Source organism: Diceros bicornis, chromosome 38 (assembly GCF_020826845.1).
Source record: "Diceros bicornis minor isolate mBicDic1 chromosome 38, mDicBic1.mat.cur, whole genome shotgun sequence".
Lineage (NCBI taxonomy): Eukaryota > Metazoa > Chordata > Mammalia > Perissodactyla > Rhinocerotidae > Diceros > Diceros bicornis.
In genome coordinates this window covers 3,398,824-3,412,498 of record NC_080777.1, presented here as the reverse complement: position 1 = coordinate 3,412,498, position 13,675 = coordinate 3,398,824, and the positions used below count along the sequence as shown (strand labels likewise).

The following is a 13,675-nucleotide window of genomic DNA, read 5'->3' as shown; positions in this document are numbered from 1 at the left end:
TATCTCTGCTGGTGGAGAATATAATTCTTTTTAACTCTTGGGTTTTTTTCTGGATTAGGAGTGAACTAGCACTTCAGTCTTGATAGGTAATTTTCCACCTTGTGAAACAGAACCTAATTTAGTTGTAAGCACCCCTCCTCTACATCACCTCCTCTAAAAATAACACACCAATGACTGTGCGCAAATGTTCTCTCTTAGTGCCCCAATTTGCATGTTTGATTACTGGGATCAGCATTTCCATCCCATTTATCATCAGAATAACTAAGGACTCAAGTGTCAAGACAAAAAAAAAAGATGAAGAACAGAAAATCAAAATTTCTTCCCAATTTTATGTAACTCTGCTAGTGCTTTGCTTACAAAAACATAGAGCTCTGCATATTGCTTAATCACTAAAAACTAAAATTAAATATGTTGACTGCAACCATCATCCTGACATTAGAATTATATAAAACTTATCTCTCAGATTTTAATTCATGCTTTGATTCAAATGAATCAGTCACATATAGTCATCTAAACTCCAGTGACAGCAGAACCACATTCTGGAAATGCTTTGTAGAATATGCTGTTGTCACTGCCAGTGTTGTAGTTATTATTATCACTCAATTAAGACAACTACCATTTGTATAGTGCTTTTACAAAGTGCTTTCAGGTATTTAATTTCATTTGATCTGCACAACCACCATGTGAGGTAGGAATTATTATTTACCCTGTTTATTTTTTTGTGAGGAAGACTAGCCCTGAGGTAACATCTGATGTCAATCCTCCTCTTTTTTGCTGAGGAAGATTGGCCCTGGGATAACATCCGTGCCCCTCTTCCTCTACTTTATATGGGATGCCACCACAGCACGGCTTGATAAGCTGTGCGTAGGTCCATGCCTAGGATCCGTACTGGCAAACCCTGGGCCTCACAAGCAGAGCGTGCGGACCTAACCGATATGCCACAGGGCCGGCCCCTATTTATCCTATTTTGTAAATGACAAAACTGAGTATTAAACAGTTCAACTGACTAGTAGAAGGACACAAGGTTGAAACATAGAGCTGAGATTCGATCCCAAAGCTTCTGACTCCTGAATCCACATTCTTTCTCTGTACTACATTGTTTCCATAGTAGTAGTATAACTAGCAAAAATGTAGAATATACCACTTGTTCATAAGCATGTCTAGCTTTGCTGATGTCAGTTCTGGATAAAGTCAGTCACAGTCAGTATAATGTTAAAGAATCTACCAAGAAGCTACAAGTGTTGTTTGATTATCCAGTTACCATATTCCTCTCATATTTCCATACTGAGGTATTTAAATTGAGAAATATTACCAGAAGAGCCTTTTAAGTCTTTCTTTACACATGAGTAGATTTGGTCTTAAAATTTAAACACCTTAGGACAGTGTTTAGTAACTCCTGCTGAAACTTCTCCTAAAGTTCAGATTTCCTTGAAGAGACTTGAGAAATTCAATGCAAAGTGTCAGCCTTGGGTAACTTAATCTCCACATCAATAAAATAGAGAAGTTTCTTTTTGCTTGAGCCGTGGAATGCTTTGAGATTCTTATTTGTATTTCTAGACATTACACTAAAACAACACATAGTTGATTTTGAGAGTTAAGTCAAACTTGGAGATTATAGTATTACTGTAAAACCAAACCAAATACCCCTAGAAAAATGCAAGTAAGGAATACTTGCTCTTGGTCTACTTCACTATGGTGACTTGGAAATTAATCTCATTTGATATCAATGTTGCAAGCACTGGCTTGCACTTATTCTCATTTATTACATTTAATAAGACCCTGTTTACAGAGCGCTTTATCATCCGTGGGTTGAAAAGGGCTGTCTAACAATAAATTCCAGTCACTAAATGGAAGCTTACCTTCAGCAGAAGGCTGACCATCACCATTATTACTGTGTGCCAGATGGAGAGACGTGCAGTAGGCAGGAAGGAAAAAAGTACATTATAAATGACAGGACAGTAGGGGTTACTGAAAAAGAGGATATCAATGAAGTCCAAATGGCCTGAGCTTGAAAATTAATGAAGCCCAAAATGAAGGCATTTTTCTGGTTGAATCACATTTGCTTTATTTATCAAAAATGTTCTAGAGTAAATGAATGTATTTTCACCTCATTAGATTGCTTAGGCATTGATATTACTAACCCCACTGATTGGTTATTTCCAAACACAGCTAGTTGGATAAAATCCTTTGTGGTTCAAAACTTCTGATATTATCTACGAGGTTCTTATTTCCGTTTCAGGCTCTAGTGTTATAGACATGTATCCTTTGACTAGGATGATCCAAGATACAAAACAGGTTCCTCACACTCACGATCGAGAAATCAATGTCATGCTTTACAACGAGTATTTTCACCAGGTGCTTACCATCTGCTCTGAATCCATAATTAAGGTGAGTACATATGGGTTCTTCAGAAAGAAAAAGGCAAAGCAGGTAGAATTTTCTCTATTTACAGGTAAGTCTTTGAGTGATTAAGTAAACATTGTGGCACATATCATGAGCTCCTACATTAGAGCTGTTTTTAAGCTTTCATGAACGCATGAAACATATTTTAAGCCAGCTCAGACTGCCTGCTATTAAGCCATATGCGCAATTAAATAAAGCAGGTTTGTACTATCAAAATAGGAATTTTAAAGGAAATATATCAAAGAGAGAACTAGTATATATACATGTAAACACTAGTATATATATAAAATACATACAGTATTTAAAAATATATGTATAGTCATGTATTGCTTAATGATGGGGATACAGTCTGAGAAATGTATCGTTAGGTGATTTTGTTGTTGTGCGAACATTATAGAGTGTATTTACACAAACCTAGACAGTATACCCTACTACACTCTTGGGCTATATGGTACTAATCTTATGGGACCACCGTTGTTTATGCAGTCCGTCATTGACTGAAACATTGTTATGCTGTGCATGACTGTGTATATATGTGTGTGTATATGTATATATATATATTTTTTAACCGAGTTATAGGAAGAGGGTATGTTAAGAAAGAAGGGAAAAAAATTGATAGATGTTTACTATAACCCCTATAGGTGTGGGATATGTGCCAAGTGCCTTAAATCCATGATCTTATTTAATCCTCACAATAGTTCTCTGTGGACAGAGTTCCATTTTAAAGATGAGAAAAGTAGGGCTCAGAGACGTCAAGCAACTCTCCCCAGGTCTTATAACTATTAAACATCAGGGCTGGGATGTGAAGCCAGGTTTGCCTGACGTGACTACCCATGTCCTTTCCTCTGCATTCCTTGGGCCCTGTCATTGCTGTGTCCCTAGAGGCCAGGGTACTTGGCCATCCTAACTGCATCTGTAATTAGGACCACTGAAGCCATCTAGCAGCGATGGCTGGAGGTGTTTGCTTCAAGTGTTTATCTTTAATTTCATGCATGCTCTCCCAAAGGAGACATATGGAGCAGTGGAGAGCATTCCTCTGGAGACCCTTCAAAACCCCTCTCAATCTTTGACCTTCTGTGTTCATCTGCTGGAGATTTTCTCAGGCCAGAATCTCCTGAGTTCAGTTCATTATCTCTTATTTCTGATAATGCCTACAGAATAAGTGAGGGAAACTAAAACTAAAATCTGTCCTGCTTTCATGCAATACTGACGTCTTAAGGGGAAATGTCTCCCCTGGGTGGGGAGAAGAGGTGAGTTGCCATACCTGATGGGTCGGAGAGGGATGGTATTTCAGGCGGGGAAATGGGTGCCCTCTGAGACCGGTTCATTCAGTGACACTCATTCCTCCTTCTCCCTTAAGGATGCATCTATACCCAGGGGCACACAGAGGTGAGCAGCATGGGCTCTAGGCCAGGCTGACTTCGTTCAGATCTCTGCTGTCCCACCTCCCTGTCGGTGGCCCTTTGTTATCTGATCTCTGGACTGTTTCATCAGCTCCATCTCCTCGCCCCTCCCTCTTTCAGTCCAGCTGCAACAGCTTTCTTTCAGCTCCCTGGAGGAACAAGGCGCCTTCCCCTCTCTGGCCCTATGCTTATGCTGCCCCATCCCTGCATGCCTTGAGTGCAACCGTTAGGTGTTGCCAGCCCAGTTTTATTACTCACTGGCAGTCTAATTCACATGTGAACACAGTGGATCCACGAACGGGGAGAGATTCAGACCCAAGGACTCCAGGTCTAAAGCCTCTCCTGTGTTTTCCAAAGAGAGACGATGACGAGTCTTGACACGTTTCTGAATTTTCTGATTACACCCAGCCTAATCACACAGAGCCTTCTCTGAAGTCTAAGCCTCACTCTCTCTCAAGAGCTGGGCCTATGTCCAGATCAGAACACTCTTTGGAAAGCTCAGTGAGCTCCTTCCTCAGGGTTCTCTCACACTCCATGCTGTTAACCACAAATTCTGTCCCATGACCCCTGGCTAATTTGGATAAGTGTCCCCAGAGAATAAATCCAGCTTGACTTTTTGTCTACTGGATTTATAATTGTTACATTTCTGTCTTGCTGCCAATCCTGCTTCAAACTCACAGCAGCAATTGACAACTTCCTTCACAGCCAGGGGTCGCCTGGAATAGAGTCACTGCTTGTCTCAGCCACCTACTCATGCGACAGATACACTCCAGGATAGAACAGTAACCACGAGACAGCGCTGCATCTTTTAGAACTTTCTTTGCTCAAACCAATATTCAACGCAGAACGTTGGGAAAGGTGTTGGATGTGCATGGTACCAATTTTGAAGCTGTTTAGAATATTGTAAAATTTTTATTAAAAAAAGGGCACATGGATTATTTGATTGTTTTGTTCTTTCCTACAGGTATGGGAACTCGAGACTGGCCTCCAAATATACCAGATTTTAGAGCCTCATGGTTTCAATGTTGAACTGACTTCCGCGGCTATTGATGAAAGTGGATTTCTTTTCGCCACAGGAGCATATAATGGTCAGACTAATATCCAGAATGCGGCCTCCCTGCTTTAGTGTCCTGAGAATTTGTGCTGGGAACCCATTAGTTGTTTGGGTTAGAGCGAGACTGTGGATCAGGCTGGAGTATGTGAACATGACGGTGAAATTGCAGTGCCTGACGAACAGTGATGGACTCTTCTCTAATGGGCATTAGTGTCCTGACACTGATGTTCAAAACAATCAGTACCTTACATTACACCTATATAGTTGTTCTGCAGGTTGCAAAAGTCTTTCAGACATCCCGTCTCATTCCATCTTCGGTAGAACTCATCTGCGTTGCACTGATTCGGTCTGTCCTTCTACTTTTGGGTACCATCAGCTAAGGGATAGACATTAGATTCAATGCTTGCTGATAATGTTTTTACTGACAGTAGATTTGGGAACTAGACAAAACATCCAGCCAACTTTGTTATATAACACCTAGAATTCTATACTAGACTTGTTTATAAGTCTAAGCTCCTTGAGGGCATGTGCCATGTCACACTCAAGAGGCTCAGGCTGTGCTATGTCCTTTGATGTTCCTCACGCTGTGGACACTGCATAGAACTTACTGGAACTACAGAGCTGCACACTGTCTCATTTTCACTTCACCTTGACCTGCTGCGAAAGAACCGCTTTATCTAGACACCACGACCAGCTGCATGCACTACTCAGAATATATTTATTCCAGGGCCGTATTTACCCAATAGATTCTGGCTTGTAAGCCAATTGATGGCTTAAGTGAACATCCTGATGTGAAAGTCTGATTTTTCTAAAGTGTGAGCAGATAACAATACACGTGAAATAAAACCACGAAGGCCGAGTTGATGGGGTGTGAATAATGCAACTGCTCTTCATGTGGGACAGTTCTTGAGAAAGCAGTCTGACTGCTCTATCAGCACACCCTGCATACATGTGAAAATCAGTTATAATCGAGATTCTGAGCAACATACACAACGATGATCAGGTCTAAGCATTAAGCAATTCATATATACAATTGAGAGAATATTATTTTCATGCAAGCAAGTCATATTTTATTTTGTTAGTGCTAAAGTCTAGAATTCTTTTAAATATTGACAGTTTGTCCTCCTCAGAGATACATGTTAATTGACAAAGACCCTGGGTCTAGGACCCCATAGAAAGTAGGGGTCCTAGTTTAGGACTCTTAGAGCAGCTCTACCCACAAGCCAGCCATCCCTCTCACTCTCAACCACCCACCACCTAGGAAGAGCCAAGCAGAACCTCTCCCTGTTCTCTGCCCTGCTATATCCGACTGCCAAAGTCCCGAGGGAGCAGGAAATCTGGGCCATGAGACTGTAGTCCCCATACCCAGGAATGAATGGGAGCATGATCGTTTCTTTTAATTGTTTGTATGACTATTTTCCTACAAGATGATAAAGTCCTTGAGGGCAGGAGTTATCCCTGTTCACTTTCCGTCCCCAGCTCCTACCACAGTGCTGGGTATATAGGGAGGGTTTAATCAATTTTAAATGATGTTGTTAGTGAACGAACAAACAAATGATGGGGGTTGTGAGTATTGCTGATGAAGAGAACCTGGCATAAGCGAAGGGAAACAGCACAGCGAACACATTCTGAATGTCCAGCAGCATTAGAGCTGGGGACAAGAAGGCGGTGTTCGGGGGGCGGTGTTGAGTTTAGAGAAAGGAGGAAAGTGCAATGAGGGGCAGTCCACTGGATTCTAAACCTGAGGTGACCATTATAAAAACCCATGTTCAAAGATAATTCTCTACACCAAGTAGAAATAGGCATTCAGCAACTACCCTGATTATCATCCCTCCTGGCCCTTTCATCAAGACCCCATAAATCAAATGAACAAAATTACCTGTAAAGAAAATATGATTTCAAATGTGAGGAGAAATTTCACACCCATATAATCAACAAAACAACTCAAAGCTTGATGGTTTCCTCCCAACTAGGATTCTCTTAAACCTTTTATAACCCCGTGAGAGCTCAAGTCCTGAGACATGTGAGCACCTTAGGAAATGTGACATTATTGGAATGATCTTTTACTATTAGTAATAATTGTGGCATGATATTAGATAGATAGACAGAGATTGAGGGGTATTTAGCACTGGAAAGTGTTGGGAGAATAAAGGCAGAAAGGATCCACTAAATACCGAAAGCTCAGATAGGAGTCTGCGAGTTTCAGAGAAACCTGTCACAGAATTCAAGACATTGTCTGGTCTTGTGGTTTTTAATCCACTTGTGACAAATCAAGGCACACGGAAATATACGTGCTCAGCAAGCCTAGGGAGACTCATCCACCAGTCTCAGGAGGAAATAAATATGGGATAAATATTGGCAGCAAACTTTCAATTAGATCAGTTTTCTCTGAGATGAAAGCCAAGATTTCCATTATTTTTATGACAGTCTTTTCTCTGTGTGTTCAGGAACAGTTAAAATCTGGGACTTCGGCAGTGGGCAAGAGATGAAAGTGTTGCCAGAAGGAAAGGATTGGAAGGAGGAGGAGCATTGGCTGCAACGCCTGATTTTCCTGAAAACTCAGGAGAAACACCAGCACTTGGTCCTGGCCCTGGAGCGCAATGGGAAGATCAAAATGCTCCAGGTTTGCAATCCCATTATTTATTTATTTATTTATTTTTGTGAGGAAGATCAGCCCTGAGCTAATAGCCAATGCCAGTCCTCCTCTTTTTGCTGAGGAAGACTGGCCCTGGGCTAACCTCCATGCCCATCTTCCTCCACTTTATATGGGATGCCGCCGCAGCATGGCCCGACAAGCGGTGCATAGGTCAGCGCCCGGGATCCGAACTTGCGAACCCCGGGCCAGGGAAGCACAGCAAACTTAACCACTATGCCACTAGGCTGGCCCTGCAATCCCATTTTTATATTTGTACTCTACATGCTCCTCTTGGGAAAATCCACTGAGTCAGTGGATAATCCCCATTTAACTCCTCTCCTGCCAGCCAGCTAAGGATAGTCTTTCTCCACCAACCTTCCCAGGATGCTCCTAATTAACCTTGCCCAGGTGCAAGCAAAGAGCAGAAAAGAATGGCTGCTCAGCCACAGCATCCCGCCCATCTAGCGTTTGCTGGAGGATTAGTCAGGATCTTCTGGAGTAGGTGTTAGAAAGTTTAAATATACGCACAGCTGCCACCTCTGACATTGCTTATACCCTCATCTGGGGATAATTAACTGGCAGAGCTGCTCCCCAGTAGGCTCTGTGAAAGGGAGCAATGATTCCTCTCTGTCCCTTATAACCCACGATGCATTCAGGGACACTCAAGTCACTTTCTCAGTTTGTCATCAAAATTCATTTGTTTACCTTAAGGTTAATGATGCATCTACTCAGGGCTATTTTGGGAGGATTGAGGTAGGCTAATTTATTTTTCCTGTGAGTCTATTCCCACCTAAGAATGCTAATGCCTTCCTCATATTTAAAATGAAGGCTAGATCATTTATCCTGTCTATTGAGTGGATCTCTCCCTGCCTAGAACTCAAGGACCCATTGCCTCTACTAATTCTCTTTTGAAAGCTGAGATCAGGAAAAAGGGTCTTGAATTAGGGTAGCAATCACAAAGTACCATCATTGATTAAGATGACTGATGACCCTACTGTTGGAAAAAAGGAGTGAAAACCTTCCCTGAATCAATATGCTCTTCCCTTGTTGTCCAAGGAATCCAAAATGGCACTGTAGAAAGGAATTTCTTAGTAATATACTCAGAAACACAACAAGGCGTTGATTTCGCTTCTTTAAGTTAGTGCAATTGACCATCAAGATGCCCTTCCTAACAGACAGCTCTGTTGTTATAAACACTCCCTTTTTAAGGACTGCAAAAAGCAGCATGGTGCTGTTCCCACATCAAAACTGTTTTTAGTCCTACTGTGGCATTTTTCACTTGGACTATTCTGGTTCTTCTTTTTATAGAATCCATCCATTAAACTTGATGAGGACTGAAATTTCTCTTATTCGCATCTGTATTCTTGCTCTGCCCAGAGTAGGTGCTCATTGAGCATTGAAAGAATAAGGAAATATAAGGAGCCTCCTGTAAGGTATACAATAGTAAATGTATGGGGTGTTTTAGGGAATTTTTATTAATGTCGGAGGGGTGAGCTTTACAATAAGGATAATGTGGAAAGCACACTTACTTGTTATTTATTATTATTAACATCTTATTATTTACTTATTACTTAATGTTATTATTTGCCTAGTTAAAATAAAATACAGTTTGACTTACATACTTATTTTCTAGAATACTTTCATTCACTCATTTTTTTAATGAGCATTTACCAAATGTTTACCGTGGACCAGAAAGATACCTTCTCTTTCACCATGGGACTCACACTTAATAAGCAGTACTGATACAAGCGTTGTGAGAGCTTACATAAGGTGCTACAGAAACTCATGATGGTGGGTGGGGACCAGCCTAATCGGGGTCAGGGAAGATTTCTCTTTCCACTGATGTCCAATTAATTTCAACACAATTCAAGGAACATTTTGTGTGCTCCACATGTGCTAGGTATTTTTCCAAATCTCAGGATTCAATAAAAAATAAGGTATTCATGAACTAGGTTACTCAGAGCAACCCTTTACTGAAAACAACTAAAAGTTCTGGATAAAATGTTTTCTAGGGGCTGACCCAGTGGTGTAGTGGTTGGGTTCATGTGCTCTGCTTCGGCAGCCCGGGGTTTGTGGGATCTTGGGTGCGGATCTACACGCCGTTTATCAGCCCATGCTGTAGCAGGCATCCCACATATAAAGTAGAGGAAGATGGGCATGGAGGTTAGCCCAGGGCCAATCTTCCTCAGCAAAAAGAGGAGGACCGGCAACAGATGTTAGCTCAGGGCTAATCTTCCTCACACATATAAAAAGCTATGTGTGCATATATATATATATATTCTAAAATATAAATATTATATATAATATATATATAAATTCTAAAAATAAATTCTATGAATTAAAAATATATATATTCTAAATATATAAATATATGTTTGTATTCTAAATCTCCTAATTTGCCTTAAAGAGTTGACAATATAGTAAGTAAATTGCAGACCAAATTTTAGTGAAAATGAAGTATGAGAGAGGTAAATTGAGAACCAAAACACCACTGCTACTTTCACCCTGATGGCATTTTCCAAGCAAAATGGGTTCAATTTTGGAGACTTGTCAGATGGGAGGAGGCTAAGAAGTCAAGGCCCAGGGCCTGTCTAAGGCAAGGAGTTTGATACCATGTCCACGATGTTCTGGGGCCCAAAGTTTCCACTATCACGGTAAGGGTGAACCAGGAAGAAGGAAGCCAGCCTCCTAGGGGCAATGCAGGAAAGGCTGCCCTCCCACTGAGCAAAGCAAGAAAGAAGAGAGAAGAACAGGAAAACAAAACAAGATGAGACCAAACCCTGCCCCTGAGAAGCTGTGACCACAGGCAGGAGCTCATATGCACTTGCAACCTAGATTGGCAGTGCTCAGGTTGTCAAGGAAATCTCAACTGTGAACTTCGTTTAAGGTGGTCCAAAACTGGAAGTTCCACCAGGCACCTGGCAAAAACAAACACAAATCCATTCCGGAGGAAGGCGCCTTCATCTCAGACCAGACTTGGAGTAATTAAGCTCATAAGGAAACAACACAACCAGGTTTGGGCGTAGAGAGCAATGGAACAAAAACCGGTCCAAACAGAAGTGGCATAGCATATTTGTGTGTCAAGAATATTCTTTCCAATAAATTGGTTTGGAGCAACTAGATATCCATATGGAAAAAAAAAAAACAAACTCTAACTTTTGGTCTCCCATCGAGGACTGTCTATTCCTTATGGATCAATGACTTCAAGACAATTGAAAGACAAAACAACACAGTTTTTAGTGGTTAATATAGGAGATTGTTTACAAACTCAGGACAAAAAAATATCTTAAATAAGACTCAAAAATCACTAATTATGAAGGAAAAGATGGATATATTTGATTACACTAAACTAATAATGAGACAAGAGTAGAGTTAAAGAAGATGTTTGTAACACATAATAACCAACTGGATTAGTATCAAAAGTTCTTAGATAATAAATAAGGTAAACAGTCATAGAAAAATGAAAACAGACAGGCACTTCATAAAACAGAAAACCCAAATGGCCCATAAACACATGAAGAGTTGTTAAACTTCACTAGTAATCAGAGAAATTCAAATTAGAATTACAACAGATACAATACACAAAATAGATTGATTTCAAAAAATAAGTCTGATGATACCAGGTTTTAGCAAGGCTGTGGAACAATAGGCATGTTCATACACTACTAACGTTGGTGTACACTGGTATCAACTCTTGGAAAATATTTTGGCATTCTTGAGTTACAGGACTTCTTATTCAGAAGTCTATATGTTACTTTACTGTCTTGAAGTGACAATGTTGCCAATGAGCAGTTCAAAGCTGGTCTGGTTCTTTTCCCTGTGTAAGTAACCTTTTCTTTCTATCTGCAGACTCATGAGATGTTATCTTTGTCTGAGAAGTTCAAAGGCTATGCCTATGGGTATATCTTTTCTCATCAATTCCACAGGAGACTTTTCAATCTGCAGTCCTAGGTATTTCTTCCAGCTCAGGGCATGTTTTGTATTATTATTTGTTGATCAGGTGTCTCTTCTGCATCTGTTTCTTTTTCTAATTCAGGAACCCATACTATTTGCTTATTGGGTCCTCCGAATCTATCCTCCAAATCTCTTACATTTTCCTTTGTTTTCTAATTCTTTTTAGTTTTGCCGACTGTTTTGAAATATTTTCTCTTCCTCTAGGTAATCAGTTCAAGTCTCAAACAGGATCTGATTCTCCTTCAGCTCATGAACCAAATTCTTAAATTTGAATATTGTTCTTGTTGTTGTTTTGTCTTTGTTTTGAACTTCCCTAGGTACTGCTCAGTTTTGCTCAAGTTATTACACTTCCCAGCAGTTCTAGTTAGTTTGGGATCAGTTCTGCATGTTTTGTCAGTTCTCCTGTCTAGATGCTAGGCTGGACCCTCAGCTATATTTCTTTTTCTGCTCACTGGGGTTTGGCTACTAGGAAAATGCAAGAGGTGGCCATCCTAAAAAGATGGGACGTATAGCCGTGTTTTCCTGAGGGCTGGTGGTTTAGCAGTCCCCTGTGAAGGCACCAGCAGTAAACCTCCCTGCTGCCCATTCTCTCCCCACTCTCCCAATTTCAAAAGTACAGAAGGCTTGGTCCACCTGTTCAGCTACTCCTCAACAACTCGGAGGCAAGGAGCACCAGGCACATGTCAAGCCACACACTGCCCCCTCCACCCACCCACCTCTGGGGATTTAAGCATATTTATAGACGAACCACCACGCGCAAATCTCAACCTAGGACTCTCTCCCACCCTGGTCGCCAGGCTTTTGTTCAGCCCAGGGGGTAACAAGCCCCACAATAACTTTCTTTCCCCAAACTCCAAACCCCATTTCTCCACTTGCCACCAGAAAGTGTTGGGGGCAGGAAGGTAATTCCTTCCTGGAGTTGGAGCTGGAGTGGAGTGGAGGAAAGATACACCAAACCTCTATCTTCCCGGACTCTGCGTGCAATAAACAAACAAACAAACAAAAAGTGCTTCAGTAATCACATTCAGTTATTCAGGGAACATTGCTAATGCATTACAGCTGAGGCAGAGTCCCCATAAGTTTTTATTTATTTATTTACTTACTTACTTACTTGTTTTTTGTGAGGAAGATCAGCCCTGAGCTAACATCCATGCCAATCCTCCTCTTTTTGCTGAGGAAGACCAGCCCAGAGTTAACATCTATTGCCAATCCTCCTGCTTTTTTTCCCCAAAGCCCCAGTAGATAGTTGTATGTCATAGTTGCACATCCTTCTAGTTGCTGTATGTGGGACACGGCCTCAGCATGGCCGGACATGCGGTGCATCAGTGCGCGCCCGGGATCTGAACCTGGGCCGCCAGTAGCGGAGCGCGCGCACTTAACCGCTAAGCCACAGGGGCCGGCCCCCCATAAGTTTTATGTACTTCTTTTTAAAGTCTTCAAACCAGTCCTTAATAACTTGAAAAGTAATGTCTCTCTTGCACTTATATTCTTGAGTTTATTTTCTCAAGTCTCAGAAAAATGCTCGTGCAACTGCCTGATCTTTTCGCAAATCATCATTGTACTAGACTTTCTGGGCATGATCTTCCAGCCATGTAAAGGGAGGGCAGATTATAAACTGACTTGCCTGTGAATACAACTTCATAGATGTGAGAGAAGGAAATGATAATTTTTTCATGATCTCGGTTTTAAGGAGATAGAATTGCACTCTGCCTACATAAAACTTTTTATAAATTTGAGATACATTTGCCCCCAAATGGTTGGTAAAAACCATAGGTTGGTAAGAGATCACTGTTCTAACATTATATACAAAACACTGTGGGAGTTCAGAGATTTTGATTAATTAACCCCAAAATAGTTCAAATTCTAATAGGCCCACTTACTTCTCTTTATTTGCTCTTCCTTCTTCCCACATTACTTCATGGGTCTACTCATATAGCCCTGTTTGTGAGTCCCTTAAAGCACGAGATCTTTCTTTACGAAGCAATTAACATAATACATGCTCTTGGCGTTATCAGAGCTGCTGTTTTCCTAAAGCACCAATTCCTAAAGGCCTGTCTGCCAATACCACTCTGAGATAAAAGGTTTCACCAATCTAGGGGAGGATGACAATCCCTCTACCCTCTAGGTCCTTCTGGCTGGTCTAAGAATTAAATTGACATGAGACAGAATAACAGAAGGAAGTCACACAAAGTTTAACAACATGTGTACGTGGGAGAAACCCAGGAA

The 13,675-nt window shown here is 41.0% G+C and overlaps 1 protein-coding gene across 1 annotated transcript in view; it reads left to right on the top strand.

Moving 5' to 3' along the window:
* Positions 1 to 13,675, top strand: part of WDR64 (WD repeat domain 64) — a 132,546-nt gene that overhangs the window by 79,711 nt on the left and 39,160 nt on the right. The window contains exons 12-14 of the mRNA XM_058533548.1: positions 2,240 to 2,388; positions 4,771 to 4,894; positions 7,308 to 7,483. Coding sequence (XP_058389531.1) covers positions 2,240 to 2,388; positions 4,771 to 4,894; positions 7,308 to 7,483 — 449 coding nt within the window. The remainder of the gene's footprint in view (positions 1 to 2,239; positions 2,389 to 4,770; positions 4,895 to 7,307; positions 7,484 to 13,675) is intronic.